A 13039-nucleotide genomic window follows, 5' to 3' on the forward strand; every position below is an offset into this window, starting at 1 on the left:
AGTGATGGGTCCTATTTCATTACTGATAATGGTGATTTATGTCTTCTTTTCTGTCTTTTTAGAGGTTTGTCAGTTTATTTTATTTCGAATAGCTAGTTCTTTGTTACATTTTATTTTCTCTATTTTTAATTTCATTGATTTCTACTCTTGTATTTATTCTTTCCTTCCTTCTACTTACTTTGTGTTTATTTTTGCTCTTTTTTTTCCCTAGGTTTTTGAGGTGGAAGCTTAGATTTAAGTCTTTTTTAAAATGTAAGATTTGGTGCTATTTCCTGTTTAAGCAGCGTATTAACTGTGTTCTACAAATTTTGATGTATTGTATTTTCATTCCATTCAATGTGTTAGTTTGAATTCTCTTGAGACTTCTTCTTTGACCTGTGGACTATTTAGAAGCATGCCATTTAATCTGGACATATTCCTTCTAACTTTTGAATATTGATTTTAAAATGGAGGTGGTCACTTAAGTTGGCCGTCCAGATGCTAAGCAAGTACCTTACAGTATTGTTAGTGTAGTTAATAATAAATACTGTGTATTTGAAATTTTGCTAGGAGTAGATCTTAAATATTCATCCTTCCACCCCATGAAAGGTACCGATGAGAGGTGAGGGACATTAATTAGCTTGGTTGAGGTAATCATTTCACAGTATATCTGTGTATAAAAACATCACATTATGCACCTTAAATTTATATAATTTTATCTTTTGCAGTGCTGGGGATTTTACTCATGGTCTCTTGCATGTGAGGCAAGAGTTCTCTGTCATTGAGTTACACCCTCAAGTCTATATATTTTTTGTCAATTATATCTCAATAAACCTGGAAAAAATTTTCAAAAGTTTTCCCAATACAATATGAAAATTTATTTCAGAAAAAGAAATGGAGACCAAAAGTAGGATATACATACCAACAACATTCATTTTCAATACTTTTATATAAATAGAATTGGAAACTTTTACACATTTTCGAATTGCTAAAATCCTTTTTCAGGTAACACTTCATAATAAACTTTTTTCTGTATTAATGGTTGTTAGAGGTAAATAGTTGATTTTATGGTTGGGCAATAGTTTTAGGATTATATGTTGGAATCTCAAGCATTTTTGTCAGGTTTTTGCAAGTACATATGAAGATGGTTATTTATTATACGAAGATGTTTATAAACTTATTTATTTCTATATGTTATACATAGGCATTTGTAAACAATCTCAGAAACAGCATTTCTAATGGGGTGGGGGGGTGCATTTCTCCTTATCTTAATTCTTTCATTATTCATATTTTTCTTCCTTGTGATACTAGTTATTTAACCTAGGGGCACTCTGCCACTGAGCTCCAACTGTGATCCTTTTTATTTTTTTTATTTTGGGAAGGAGTGCCTTGCTAAATTGCTGGGACTGGCTTTCAATTTGTGATGTTCCTGCCTCAGCCTTCCCAGTAGCTGGGACAACAGAGTCACCACACCAGCTTCCAAATCTCAAGTCTGATCAAAGAATTCAATTACTTAAAAATTTTGCAGGCTATATATTCAAAGGAGATTCCTTCTGTTTGAAATTTAACATAACTAAGTTGGCTCAACCCTCAACTTTTGAAAATGTCTTTTTTATTCAACAAATATTGATATAATACTGGACATGGGGAGGATAAGACAAAAAGACCTGATGAGTAGGGAAGGGTGTGCGGATTGTCTACTGTAATATGCAGATTTGTTATCAAACCCAACACAATGTGTGGTGTGTGTGTGGCTGGGGCTTGAACCCACGGACAGCTTCACCACTGAGCCACATCCCCAGACCTTTTTGAGACAGGGTCTCCCTAAATTACTGAGGCTGGCCTGGCATTTCCCATCCTCCTGCCTTGGCCTTCCATTCCTTGGGACTACATGCATGTTCCACTACACCTGACTTGCTAACATTTTTCTGGAGAAGAATGTGCACTTTTATGTTTGTTACTTGAAAAAAAAATACATCCTATCACCTGTCTTTCTCATCTGTTGATATGCATGTTTCTCTCTTACTGGGTAGTGTGCACATTAGCTTATCTGTCCAACTTCCAGCAGATAAATTCATTGGAAACATCATATTACTTTGTACCTAAGGGGCAGAAGGTATTTAGAAATGATTTGCCGTAGATGTAAATGCACAGACTTAAAACACACAACACACACGCGCGTTCCCTCTTTAAACGGATTTTTTTTTCTTACACAACAAAAAAAGGGAGACGTCACTTGGGATAACCAAAACGTCACGCCTTATGGTGAAGGCGGCGGAAGTGGGAAGGCCAACAGAAGCCTCTAAATTTAGGAAGCGCAGAACTTAGTAAAGGTGTCAACTAGTTCCGAGGACCCCAGATTAGCCCCTAAGACGCGCGGCGGCAGACAGCAAACCGTTAAGAAAGCGCCTACTACGACGCTCGCGTCACGCCAAGGTCCCGACGCACAACCTACGTCTCTGAGCGTTCCCTCCAGGCCCCTCCTACCCTTCGCTCTAGAGCCCGCTAGAGGTCCTAAGGGGGCGTGGCCAAATGTGAAGAGAATGCGCATGCGCGCTTGGGATCAGCCAATGAGCTAACTAGCAATCTCGCGAGGGTTGAAAGTCGGTGGCGTAGGTAGTTGTCTGGGATGCTAGCGAGGTAGATGATATCTATCAGAGGAAGAAGAGGAGGAGGTGAAGCGAGTTCCCAGCCTCAGTCTCTCTTTCGCTTTCCTTTCCCTCTCCCCGAGCCCTCCGCCTTCCTCTAAGTCAGCCCGCCCTCTCTGACCTCAGTGACCTGGGTGGCCCCGCCCACCCTCGTCGACGTGATTCCCGCCGTGAGGTAAGCGCCGGTCGAACCCAGAGCCCCGCGGAAGAGGTCGCCGAGGAAAGGGAAGCTGCTGGGCCCGGCTCAGGCCCGTCGCGGAGTCGCGGCGCGGGCGAGGTTCCGGGTGGGCCTCTTGCTGCTCCATCAGTCCGTTGCGACGTAGCCACCCGCGCCTAGGCCGCCTCCTCCATCCCTGCCGGCCAGGCCTCTGGCAGCAGCGGGTGACGCAGACAGAACATCATGTCGTCCGCGGCCGAGCCTCCGCCACCCCCGCCTCCCGAGAGCGCGCCTTCCAAGTCCGCAGCCTCTGCCGCCAGCAGCGGGAGCAGCAGCAGCAGCAACAAAGGCGGCCCCGAGGGCGGCGCGGCCCAGGCGGCTCCCTCTGCAGCCGGCGCCGGCCCCGCGGACGCCGAGATGGAGGTGAGGGCGGCTCGTGGCGCGGGAGAGGGCGCCGAGGGGAGGAGAGCTGGTTCCCTCGCCGTGGTGCAGGGGATCGCGCGCAGAGTCGTGGCGTGTCTTTGGGCCCCGTGTGGTCCGGAGTGAGGTTCCGACTCCTGCGCCCTTGCGTTAACCCAGTGCAGCCGATCCAAATGAGTAAATGGTGCTTTACGTTTAAATTGTGTTTCTTTTGCGAATCTTGCCAAATATTCGAACGCTCCTATTAAGCAGATGTTCTTGATTACTGTGTCGGGGGAAACCTATTCCTTCCACCTCCACAATTCCGTCTCTCCTCCTCGAATCTAGGTTTTAGTTTCTACCAAACTTCGGGGGAGGGCGGGGGAGGTGCCCTTTAGGAGTGGGATACGCAGGCCGGTTGGGGTGGCAACTAAAAGCGGCGCATCCGAGGACTTGGGCCTCCTTTCTTCGTTCCGGTCCTTGCGGAGGCGGTATCTGTCTGTTCTGGGCAGAAACAATGGCGAGAGCTGGATGGCCGAATGCGCAGTGGGGATAAGCGGGGCGCAGCTGCTTCTGTGAAGGGAGCGGAGGCCCCTCCCAGGCACTGTTGCACCGGGAGGGAAGCGAGCCTGGCTGCAGCAGCAGCAGCAGCCGTCTTGAGTCCCCATCTAATTTGGGGGTCTGGATGGATGGATGAATGTATTACAGAATCAAGGCATTTCCGCTTTTTGGGTTTTGGCCTCTTTAAGAAAAAAAAACCACTCGCTGTTGAGCCTTTTGGGGCCTGGGTTGGCTAGGGGGTGGTGACAGTACCATGGTTTTGAGTGTGTGCGAATGTGGAAAGATGGGGGACCTGCCAGGCGGGTCTCATGGGTAACTCTAGGCTTTGCGATGTCTGGGAACAAAGTGATTGTTTCCAATTTTTATTCTTGGCCTTGGACCTGTTTGGAGATATTTTGTAGCTCCAGCCCAAAGATTTCTGGGATTTTCCATACTAAGGCAGAATGAAAGTAATACTGCTTTTAAAATGAGCCTTAATGCAAAATTAACACAATAAAGAAATGATAATGGAGTTTACCATTGAAGTGATAGGTGTTTTTTTTTTTTTTTTTGAGGTGGGGTACAGCTAGGGTAGGGTAAAGAAACAGAACTTTAAGTGATGAGGGTAGGTTTCAGTGGAATACATGCTAATACTCTGCAGTTTTCAGTGATTAAGATTTGTTTCACAGTAAAATGTGTTCAGTGTTCTTTTATTTTCCCTTTAAAGTTTTAAATGGTTCTCTTGTATTATCAGGTCTGTTTAACTTGAATTCCAGCTCCAAGGCGTAAGGGGTTTGGAAACCTTTGACGCTGAAAACAATTGGGTGATTAAATATGTAGTTCCCCTACAAAGAAATGTGCTTAGTTATCCTCAGGTTTCCAAAGGGACTTCTGTTCAAATTTGGGATAACAAATGTCTTACCAGAGGCCTTATTTAAATATCAGAAAGGAGAGCAATTTAAATAAATATTTTGACGTTTTGAGTTCACATTTTAAAATTAAAATTGAATTAAAGTTTAAATTTGAGTGATAAATCCTGAAATCAGTAGTATTTTCATTGGCCAGGTGAGGAAATCCAATCTGCTGATCAGTAGAACCTTTGCTGGAACTCAGGTCTGATTCCAAAAGTGAGACTTTTCCCACACATCTTGCCTTGTCATGTACCTAAGATGCTTGGCAGTTTCAGTTATGGAAGAATGCCTCAGTTACTTTTACTGTTATGTTAGGAATATCAGTAACTTTATTTTTTATCTTTTTTTATTTTTTCTTCTCTACGTACGCTTCATAGTGATTTTTTTTTGTCTTTTAAAATAAATGTACCAGTTTTTACTGCTTCTTTAACTGAATTTAGAATCATTTGAGATTCAGAATGTTTTTCATGACTGAAGACTTTAGTTATGCATTTGGAAGAAAGATATTCTAAATGCCTTTTTCTTGTTTGAAAGTAGAATTTAAGGTGATCTTTTTTTTTTGACAAATCTTTTTTTCCCATAAAACAATTGTTAGTTTTCCCATGTATTCAGTTAATTTTTCTTCTTGCTTTTTTCCCAGTAATACGTCAAGGAACAGTTCCATTTTTTTTAGTTTTTATGTTTTTGATAGTGTTCACCTTATTTACTCATCCTCATTGACCAGATATAGACATGCTGTGTGCCAATAATTGTGTGCCCTGAAGAGGGCTGAAATTCAATTTTTTTTAAAATTATAGAAGAAAGAATGACAATTGTGGAAAGCACTTTGATTTTCTTTGGGTATACCTTTGGTAGTATTCCAGCAGGAATTTTGTTAATTGAATTAGATGGTAGTTTCTCACTTTTATCTACAAAGACCAGAGATTTATGATGATATAAGGGCACACTGATGCTTAAAAGCCTTAGCAATGAAATTAGACTTGAATTTAGGTCATTTTGGCCCTTCTAAATTCCAACAGCTCTTGTCTCCTATACTTTGTGATCATTTATAACTTTATAATAGTATGTATTGACATGCACAGATTTGGACATTATTAATAAAAAGTATGCTTTTACCAGCTGCTAACTTTTTTAAATGGTTGAGTGGAACTTGAAAAAACTATGTGTGTGTGTGTGTGTGTGTGTGTGTGTGTGTATTAGTTGTCAATGGACCTTTATTTTATTTATTGATATATGGTGCTGAGAATCCAGCCCAGTGCCTCACACACACTAGGCAAAGCACTCTACCACTGAGCCACAACCCCAGCTCAATTGCATGGAACTTTGTAGTGTAAAAATTGGTGCTAAATTTTTTTGTGGCATTTGAATGCTAGGATAATCATTTGTAAGGATAACATTTAATACTAAGTTAGTAATCACACTGTAGTTAAGAGTATTCAAATTAGGCTTCAGGATACCTTTTTTGTAATATTCCAGATGATGGAAATTAGAGTGACTACCCTTCCATGTGTACATTTGTGTAAAAGCACAGTTAGATAGATGCAATTTTATGATAAAAGGGGAACTCTTTTCATGTTTTATACTATTTTAATTTGGTTTCATAATTTTATTAGAAAAAAGAGGTATAGGGCTGAGATTGTGGCTCAGTGGTAGAGGGCATGCCTAGCATGTGTGAGGCATCTAGCAAGGTTCAACCCCCAGTACCACATAAAAATGAATGAATAAAGCTATTGTGTTCATCTACAACTAAAATATAAAAAAAGGAGTGTAGATTTGCCTATATAACTTGCATTGATAAGTAATTTTATTTGAGGATGATGTTGATGGTAATATTTTGTTTCAATCTTGGCAGCAGCCAGACAGCTTACAAAATTGGGTTAAACAGATTATTATCCCCATAGTATTTTATTTTATCCTTATCAGGTTTCCTCTCAGGTTAGATGACAGCCATTTAAGTGTGTAGGGAGTTTGGTAAGGAGTATATTATTTGAAATGTGCTTTGGGCTGAAATCAGTGTATAATGGTGAATTGACTATTCTGAAGAACAATTCCATGATTTTTCCTTTCTGTTAGGAAGTATTTGATGATGCGTCTCCTGGAAAGCAAAAAGAAATTCAAGAACCAGATCCAACCTATGAAGAAAAAATGGTATGTTCTGGATATGTATAGAGTATGTAAAGAAACTTTTTGTTAGATGATTAAATATACTAAATATCCATGTTTAACTTTTATATTTAGAGCACAGATGTCTCAATGAAGTATGTAACCTGGAGTACTATAATTTCTATTTTTATTTGCCTACATAAACCAAATCTGATATTCAGTGAATTAGTGAACGTGATATAATTGTCTAATTATGCTAACACCTATGAGATTTTAGCATCAAAAGTGAGGTGAGGGGCCAGGATTGTAGCTCAGTGGTAGAGTATTTGCCTTGCATGTGTAGGGCCCTGGTTTTTATCCCTAGCACCATATAAAAACAAATAAATAAAATAAAGATTAAATTAAAAAAAAAAAAAGAAGAAGAAATGAAGTGAAGACCAGAGAAGTAGTTATTCTGTGTATATTCATCCCCATTTTTTTATTGGAGGTGGAACCCAGGGCCTTGCATGTACTCAGTGCTCTACCACTGAACTACCTGCCTAGGCCATGGCTGGGATTTTTACAAAAAGAAAACATGACACACTTTTTAAAGACACAAAGTTCACATCCTGTATGTTTTAGGAAACAACTTTTTTAAAAAAATATTTATTTTTTAGTTGTAGTTGGACACAATAACTTTTTTTAATTTTTTAATTCTTATGTGGTGCTGAGGATGGAACCCAGAACCCATGTGCTAGATGAGCGCTCTACCGCTGAGCCACAACCCCAGCCCAGGAACATGACTTGACATAACCAGAGCTTTAAATGAGTTTTAACAGCAAATACTTATGATCTATCAAACCCTGTTCTGAGGGCTTTATGTAGCATAAACACAATAATATTTGAAATCCTTAAGGTGAAATGTGTCAGTTAATAACACTATAGTATGTTTCTTAAACAAGAGTATCCTAATTTTCTTGTGTGTGTCCAGCACCCAGCATAGTATCTGGCACGTAGTAGAGCTTTATATATATTTTTAAATGTACTTTTTCCTTGTCCTTTGATATTCTCTTCAAAATGAGCAGGTATTCTTAAACCTCTTAAATACTATGAATCCTAAAATTGTTATGTTTTATGTATACATGTAAATTTATACATACATATGTAATATACATAATACATGTGCAGCGTTACATATGATTTTATATATGATTTCTATAACATTTTGTATATCCAAACAGCTATAGTTTTGCTGCCCAACTTAAAGAAAAAATATACATAATAGCCTGCCTTTAAAAATAAGTACACTTTAAAACAAATAATGTGCTTTTAAAGTAAATAACCCTTTTACCCTTTACAATTTAGATTCTGACACTAACATTGTATTAGTGAATCTAACTTAAAGTTTGTTGGCTTTAGTTTCATTGTTCTTGATCTCACTTATGTTTGACATTGTTGACCACCCCCAAAAAATCTTTACTTACCTTGAGACACCTTTTACCCTCTTGATACCCTATTTGATTGTGCCTTTGTCCTTTGTTACATTCTGAACATTTCTTCATGGACAGCTTGATTCTTACTACTGGATTTCACTTGCTGTCTTTAAATGGGATACTTTTAAATCTTTTATTTTGAGCCCAGATACCTCTTATTGCTTGTTGGGCATTTACTTTTAAGTCACATTGGGACCTCTAATTTGAGAATATCCAGAATTGAATTCACAATCTTTACTTTACACACATACTTAATGTTATTTCAGTGAATGAAAGTTTCTCAATATATATCCAAGATGCCTGTGACAATACCTCCTACTTTTTATTTTCTTACATGTTTACTGTTATAAATCTTTCTTTTTTATTTTTCCCCTTCATCCTAGCTCAATAATCTTTTTTTTTTTTTTTTAGAATTTTAATATTTGATTTTTTTTTTTTTTTTTTTTTTTTTTGCGGACACAACATCTTTATTTTGTATGTGGTGCTGAGGATCGAACCTGGGCCACATGCATGCCAGGAGAGCACGCTGTCGCTTGAGCCACATCCCCAGCCCGCCCAATATTCTTTTATTTTGCATGCATGCATTTTTCTTTTTCTTTTTTTTTTTTTTTTTTTTTGCCTCTTAAGTTTTTCAGTTTTCAAGCTTCATTACATTTGTGACATGATTTTCCTTTGAATAGTTTTCTTCTAAACAAACTCCCATGTCATCTGCTAGTTCTTAACCATAGCATGGGTAAGTCCCCATTATTTACTCTTCATTCTTGAATCTAGGATTCTGAGCACTACTTCCAAAGACAGAATAACTTTGTTTGTTTTTGCGGGGGAGGTATTGGGGGTACCCAGAGGCGCTTAACCATTGAGCCATATCCCTAGCCCTTTTTTATATTTTATTTAGAGACAGGGTCTCACTGAGTTGCTTAGGGCCTCACTAAGTTACTGAGGCTGGCTTTGAACTCAGTCCTCCTGCCTCAGCCTCCTGAGCCACTGGGATTACAGGTGTGCGCCACCATGCCCTGCAGATTTATGGTTTTTATTCTTGGGCTTTTAGTACCTAAAACTTGACTTGGCTGTACCCTCTTTCCCCCTAAGTTTTTGGATGTATCTTTCTACTCTATTTCTGCTAACCCTAATTTTCAGGCTTCCTACACACACAAAATCATACTTATCTTATTTACTGTGTATTTTCAAACATATATATAGTCTCTGATGCCTTGTTTTTTTCTGTCTCAGAAAAAAGCTGGTCCATGGTTGTTCAATATAGTCTTCATTGAGTTCATTCAATTCCCTAATTTTACTGTATTAATAGTTGCTGCATTTTAGGATCAATTTTTTTTTTCCTTTTTACCACTTTTAACCTTTTAGGATCTCAAAATTATTTTCATTTTAGCCTGTTCATTCCCTTAAGCAGCAAGGTGCCTAGTTTTCCCCCTAATAATCGGGACAATAATAGTGATTTGATCTCAAACATAATTACAGTAATTGTGAGTAGACTATTTTCAGTTATATGTTATTGGCTTTTATTATATATAATTTTGTGTAAGTGTGCACATACTTATATCTTAGTTCCGTACTTGAAATGGTTTGTAATCTTGAAAAGCATAAACTAAGGCACATCATTTATAGGATGTTGCCAGGGAGGAACATGTTGACAGCCTGTTCTAATTGTGCATATCAGGTTGCTTCTATGACTGTTACTATGACCCACTGAAACACTTTTACCACTTCCTGATGGCAAATTTAGCTTCAGTTTTTACACTATTGTGATTTTTAAGATAACTGTTTTCCCTTTTAAAGTATGTGGTTTTTATAACATAAATGGTGTTTGGATACCTTCAGTGTTTGCTTTGGTGGGTCTTTTTGTAAATCTCTAAAACTGACATTTTAAACATTTTATGGCAGCATTGTTGGGTAACTGGTTTATCTGTTGAAGTTGTCTAGTTTCTCTTTGTTTAAACAACTGTCCTGTCTAAAGTCTGGTTGCCTAACATCTTGAGATTTTATAATTTTTTTTTTTATGAAAACTTCTCAAGGATCTTACCCTTTTTTTGGTTTATACATATTTTCATTCTTTTGGTGTGGTAATAGGAAACATTCAAAGGGGCAGATGGCAGATATGAAAGGCAGGAATAGTGTTGAACTACATTAAGTTAATGAATATTTCATGGTTTTTAAGCCTGATATCTTTTTAAAATTTGACACCAGCCTAACTGATGAATGACCAGTGCCTTTTCTCCAACTTTTGAATAAATTCACTTGTAATGCACAATGCCTTTTAACATCTTTAAAAATATTTTTTTGTCAACTATTTTAAAGTATAACATACATAAAATGATTTTGAGTTTTGGCAGGTATATGTAGTCACATAAATAACAATACAATCATGATGTAGCATACTTTCCATCCTGTTAAAAGCTTCTGTCCCTCTGTAGGCAGTTCCTGCCCCAACCTCTTGCCACTTTTCATCTGCTTTGTGTCTGTAGTTAGTATTTCATACACTGTAAGTGGAATCATATACTGTAGACTTGTGTTTTGTCTTCCCTTGACAAAGTGCAAATTTTAAGACTCATGTTGCATGTGTCAGTAGTTTCTTTTTATTCCTGAATTCATAATATGGAGGCTTATTGAACTGATTTCCAAAGTTTTGATGAAATGTACCTTAAACTTTTTTGCAGCAAACTGACCGTGCAAATAGATTTGAATATTTATTAAAGCAAACAGAGTTGTTTGCACATTTCATTCAGCCTGCTGCTCAGAAGACTCCAACCTCACCTTTGAAGATGAAACCAGGGCGCCCACGAATAAAAAAGGATGAGAAACAGAACTTGCTCTCAGTTGGCGAGTGAGTAATAGTTTGTACTTCATAATTCAACCTTGTTTATTACCGATGGTTTTCATTAGAAGCATAAAGCTACTTTATTTAAAAAAAAAAAGTTAATACAATTGTGTATTTGGCCCCATTGGCTTGGTAGGATGTAGCCGTAAATGTAAGTATTTTAAAATGCTGCATGGTGTCTTATTTTTTATAGCATTATATAGTTTATGGATTGCAGCAGTTATATTGAATAGGGAAGTCAGATATTAATGTTGTTTCTTACAGAGGGTACAAATGCATAAGTATCCTATTTAGCATCACATAGAAGTACTTAGAATAATCCAGGCTTGAACTTGGATCTGAACTGCTTATGCTCATCCCCAAAACCATATACACGCCTTGAGGGTATTAGTTTTATGTGAAGTTTGTGCTGGTGTGTGGAATATTGTAATAATGTATGCCACAGAAGTTTGTTTAGCATTTTTGTTAAACAGTTATCTTCCTCTAAAAGTTGAAGTGTCAAGTTGTATGCCATCGTTTGGTGGTGATTGAAAATAAGTATACATGTTGAATTTATCAGATTCAGAATTTTTGTGCTGGTTGGATAACTTAGGATGTTTAATTAGTAATAATTAATAGATTTAGGGCATCTTGACTCCCTGTAATGGCTGCAGTTTCCACTGGGAAAAAAATGTGATCAGTAATTGTAATATATAAGATTATCTAAAAGAAGAAATTAAAAATTTATCAATGTTAAATTCACAAAGTCAACTTTGTATATCAGATGTATTTAAATTGTTTTAGAATTGAAGTTTATATCTACTTAAATATATTAGTGTCATATACTGGAAATGGGAACTACTATAACAAATACTTTTATGGGATATTAATATTATTAAAGAAACCCTTCTATCACTAACCTAAAAGATAAAGGTAGCCCCCCTGAAAATATATAATGAGTTATTCAATTCGATTTGCTCATTAAATAGTGTTATTGGGGAAGATGATTTAGAGGTCTCAGTAGGGCCATAATCTGCTTTCTAAATTAGATCAAGATATTTACTGAAAGTATAAAGGTCTTGAAGTTGGAAGCTTCATAATTGGGAAGAAAGTGGTTTTATTCACTTCAGCTCTATAGAGGTGAAGCAATTTGAGCTTATGAAGTTGTAGTTAATATATGGTATTTTCAGCTTTTGTATATTTTAGATAACTGTAAAACATTTTAGATTTATATTTACTAGTAACTTTTTACTATTCACTTGTGTGTGTGTGTTTGTGTGTGTGGTGCTGGACATTGAACTCAGGGCCTTGTGAATGCCAGGCAAGCACTTTCTAGGTTAACTTAGATGCCTATGAAAAATTATTATTATTTCTTTATTTTTTGTGAGTTCATTGTACTTTAATAATAAGGAAAAAAGGAAAGCACAAAAATTCCATAACCATGCCTATTTTATTCTGTGTGAGTTCTTTTCTAAATGATAGAGATGTCAAAATTGATTTTTTTTTTTTTAGGCTGTAAGATTTGAGACACAGCAACTAGGAAATGGCAGTAACACCTCTCCCCCAAATTTGATATTTGCCATGAGACTAATTTTTCTTCTGAAGCATAAATATGGGTATCTGATGTTTTAGGAATTCATGTAATCTCACAGATTAGCAGAACCTCACAATGAAGAGAAAATCAGGAGGATTTGGAAGCTTGTTCTGATTCCACACCCTCAGAGTTTTAATAACCAAAAGTGACATTGGTTGTATCTGTACCAAAAATATAACAAACTACTTCTATAAATTGATAACATAAACTGATGTAACCAAGGAATGTAAAATACTCAAATGCAGTATTTATACAATCAGTGAAAAGATATTCCCTAAACAGTTATAATTTAGATATAGCCACAGTTTCTTTGCAATTCATCCTGTTAAGATGTGGAAGCAATTGTTTTGTCCTTCATTTTATTTTTATTTAATTTTTTTTAATTAAAAATTACTGTGGACTCTTGAGGCCAGCCACTTGACTT

General features: G+C 37.2%; 1 protein-coding gene across 1 annotated transcript in view; it reads left to right on the forward strand.

The window, feature by feature from the left end:
- The first annotated feature begins 2585 nt into the window (after positions 1–2585).
- Positions 2586–13039, forward strand: part of Smarca5 (SNF2 related chromatin remodeling ATPase 5) — a 32769-nt gene continuing 22315 nt past the window's right edge. Inside the window, exons 1-3 of the mRNA XM_026392714.2 lie at positions 2586–3207; positions 6708–6782; positions 10882–11048. Coding sequence (XP_026248499.1) covers positions 3028–3207; positions 6708–6782; positions 10882–11048 — 422 coding nt within the window. The 5' untranslated portion in view covers positions 2586–3027. The remainder of the gene's footprint in view (positions 3208–6707; positions 6783–10881; positions 11049–13039) is intronic.

Source organism: Urocitellus parryii, chromosome 10 (genome assembly GCF_045843805.1).
Source record: "Urocitellus parryii isolate mUroPar1 chromosome 10, mUroPar1.hap1, whole genome shotgun sequence".
Classification (NCBI taxonomy): domain Eukaryota; kingdom Metazoa; phylum Chordata; class Mammalia; order Rodentia; family Sciuridae; genus Urocitellus; species Urocitellus parryii.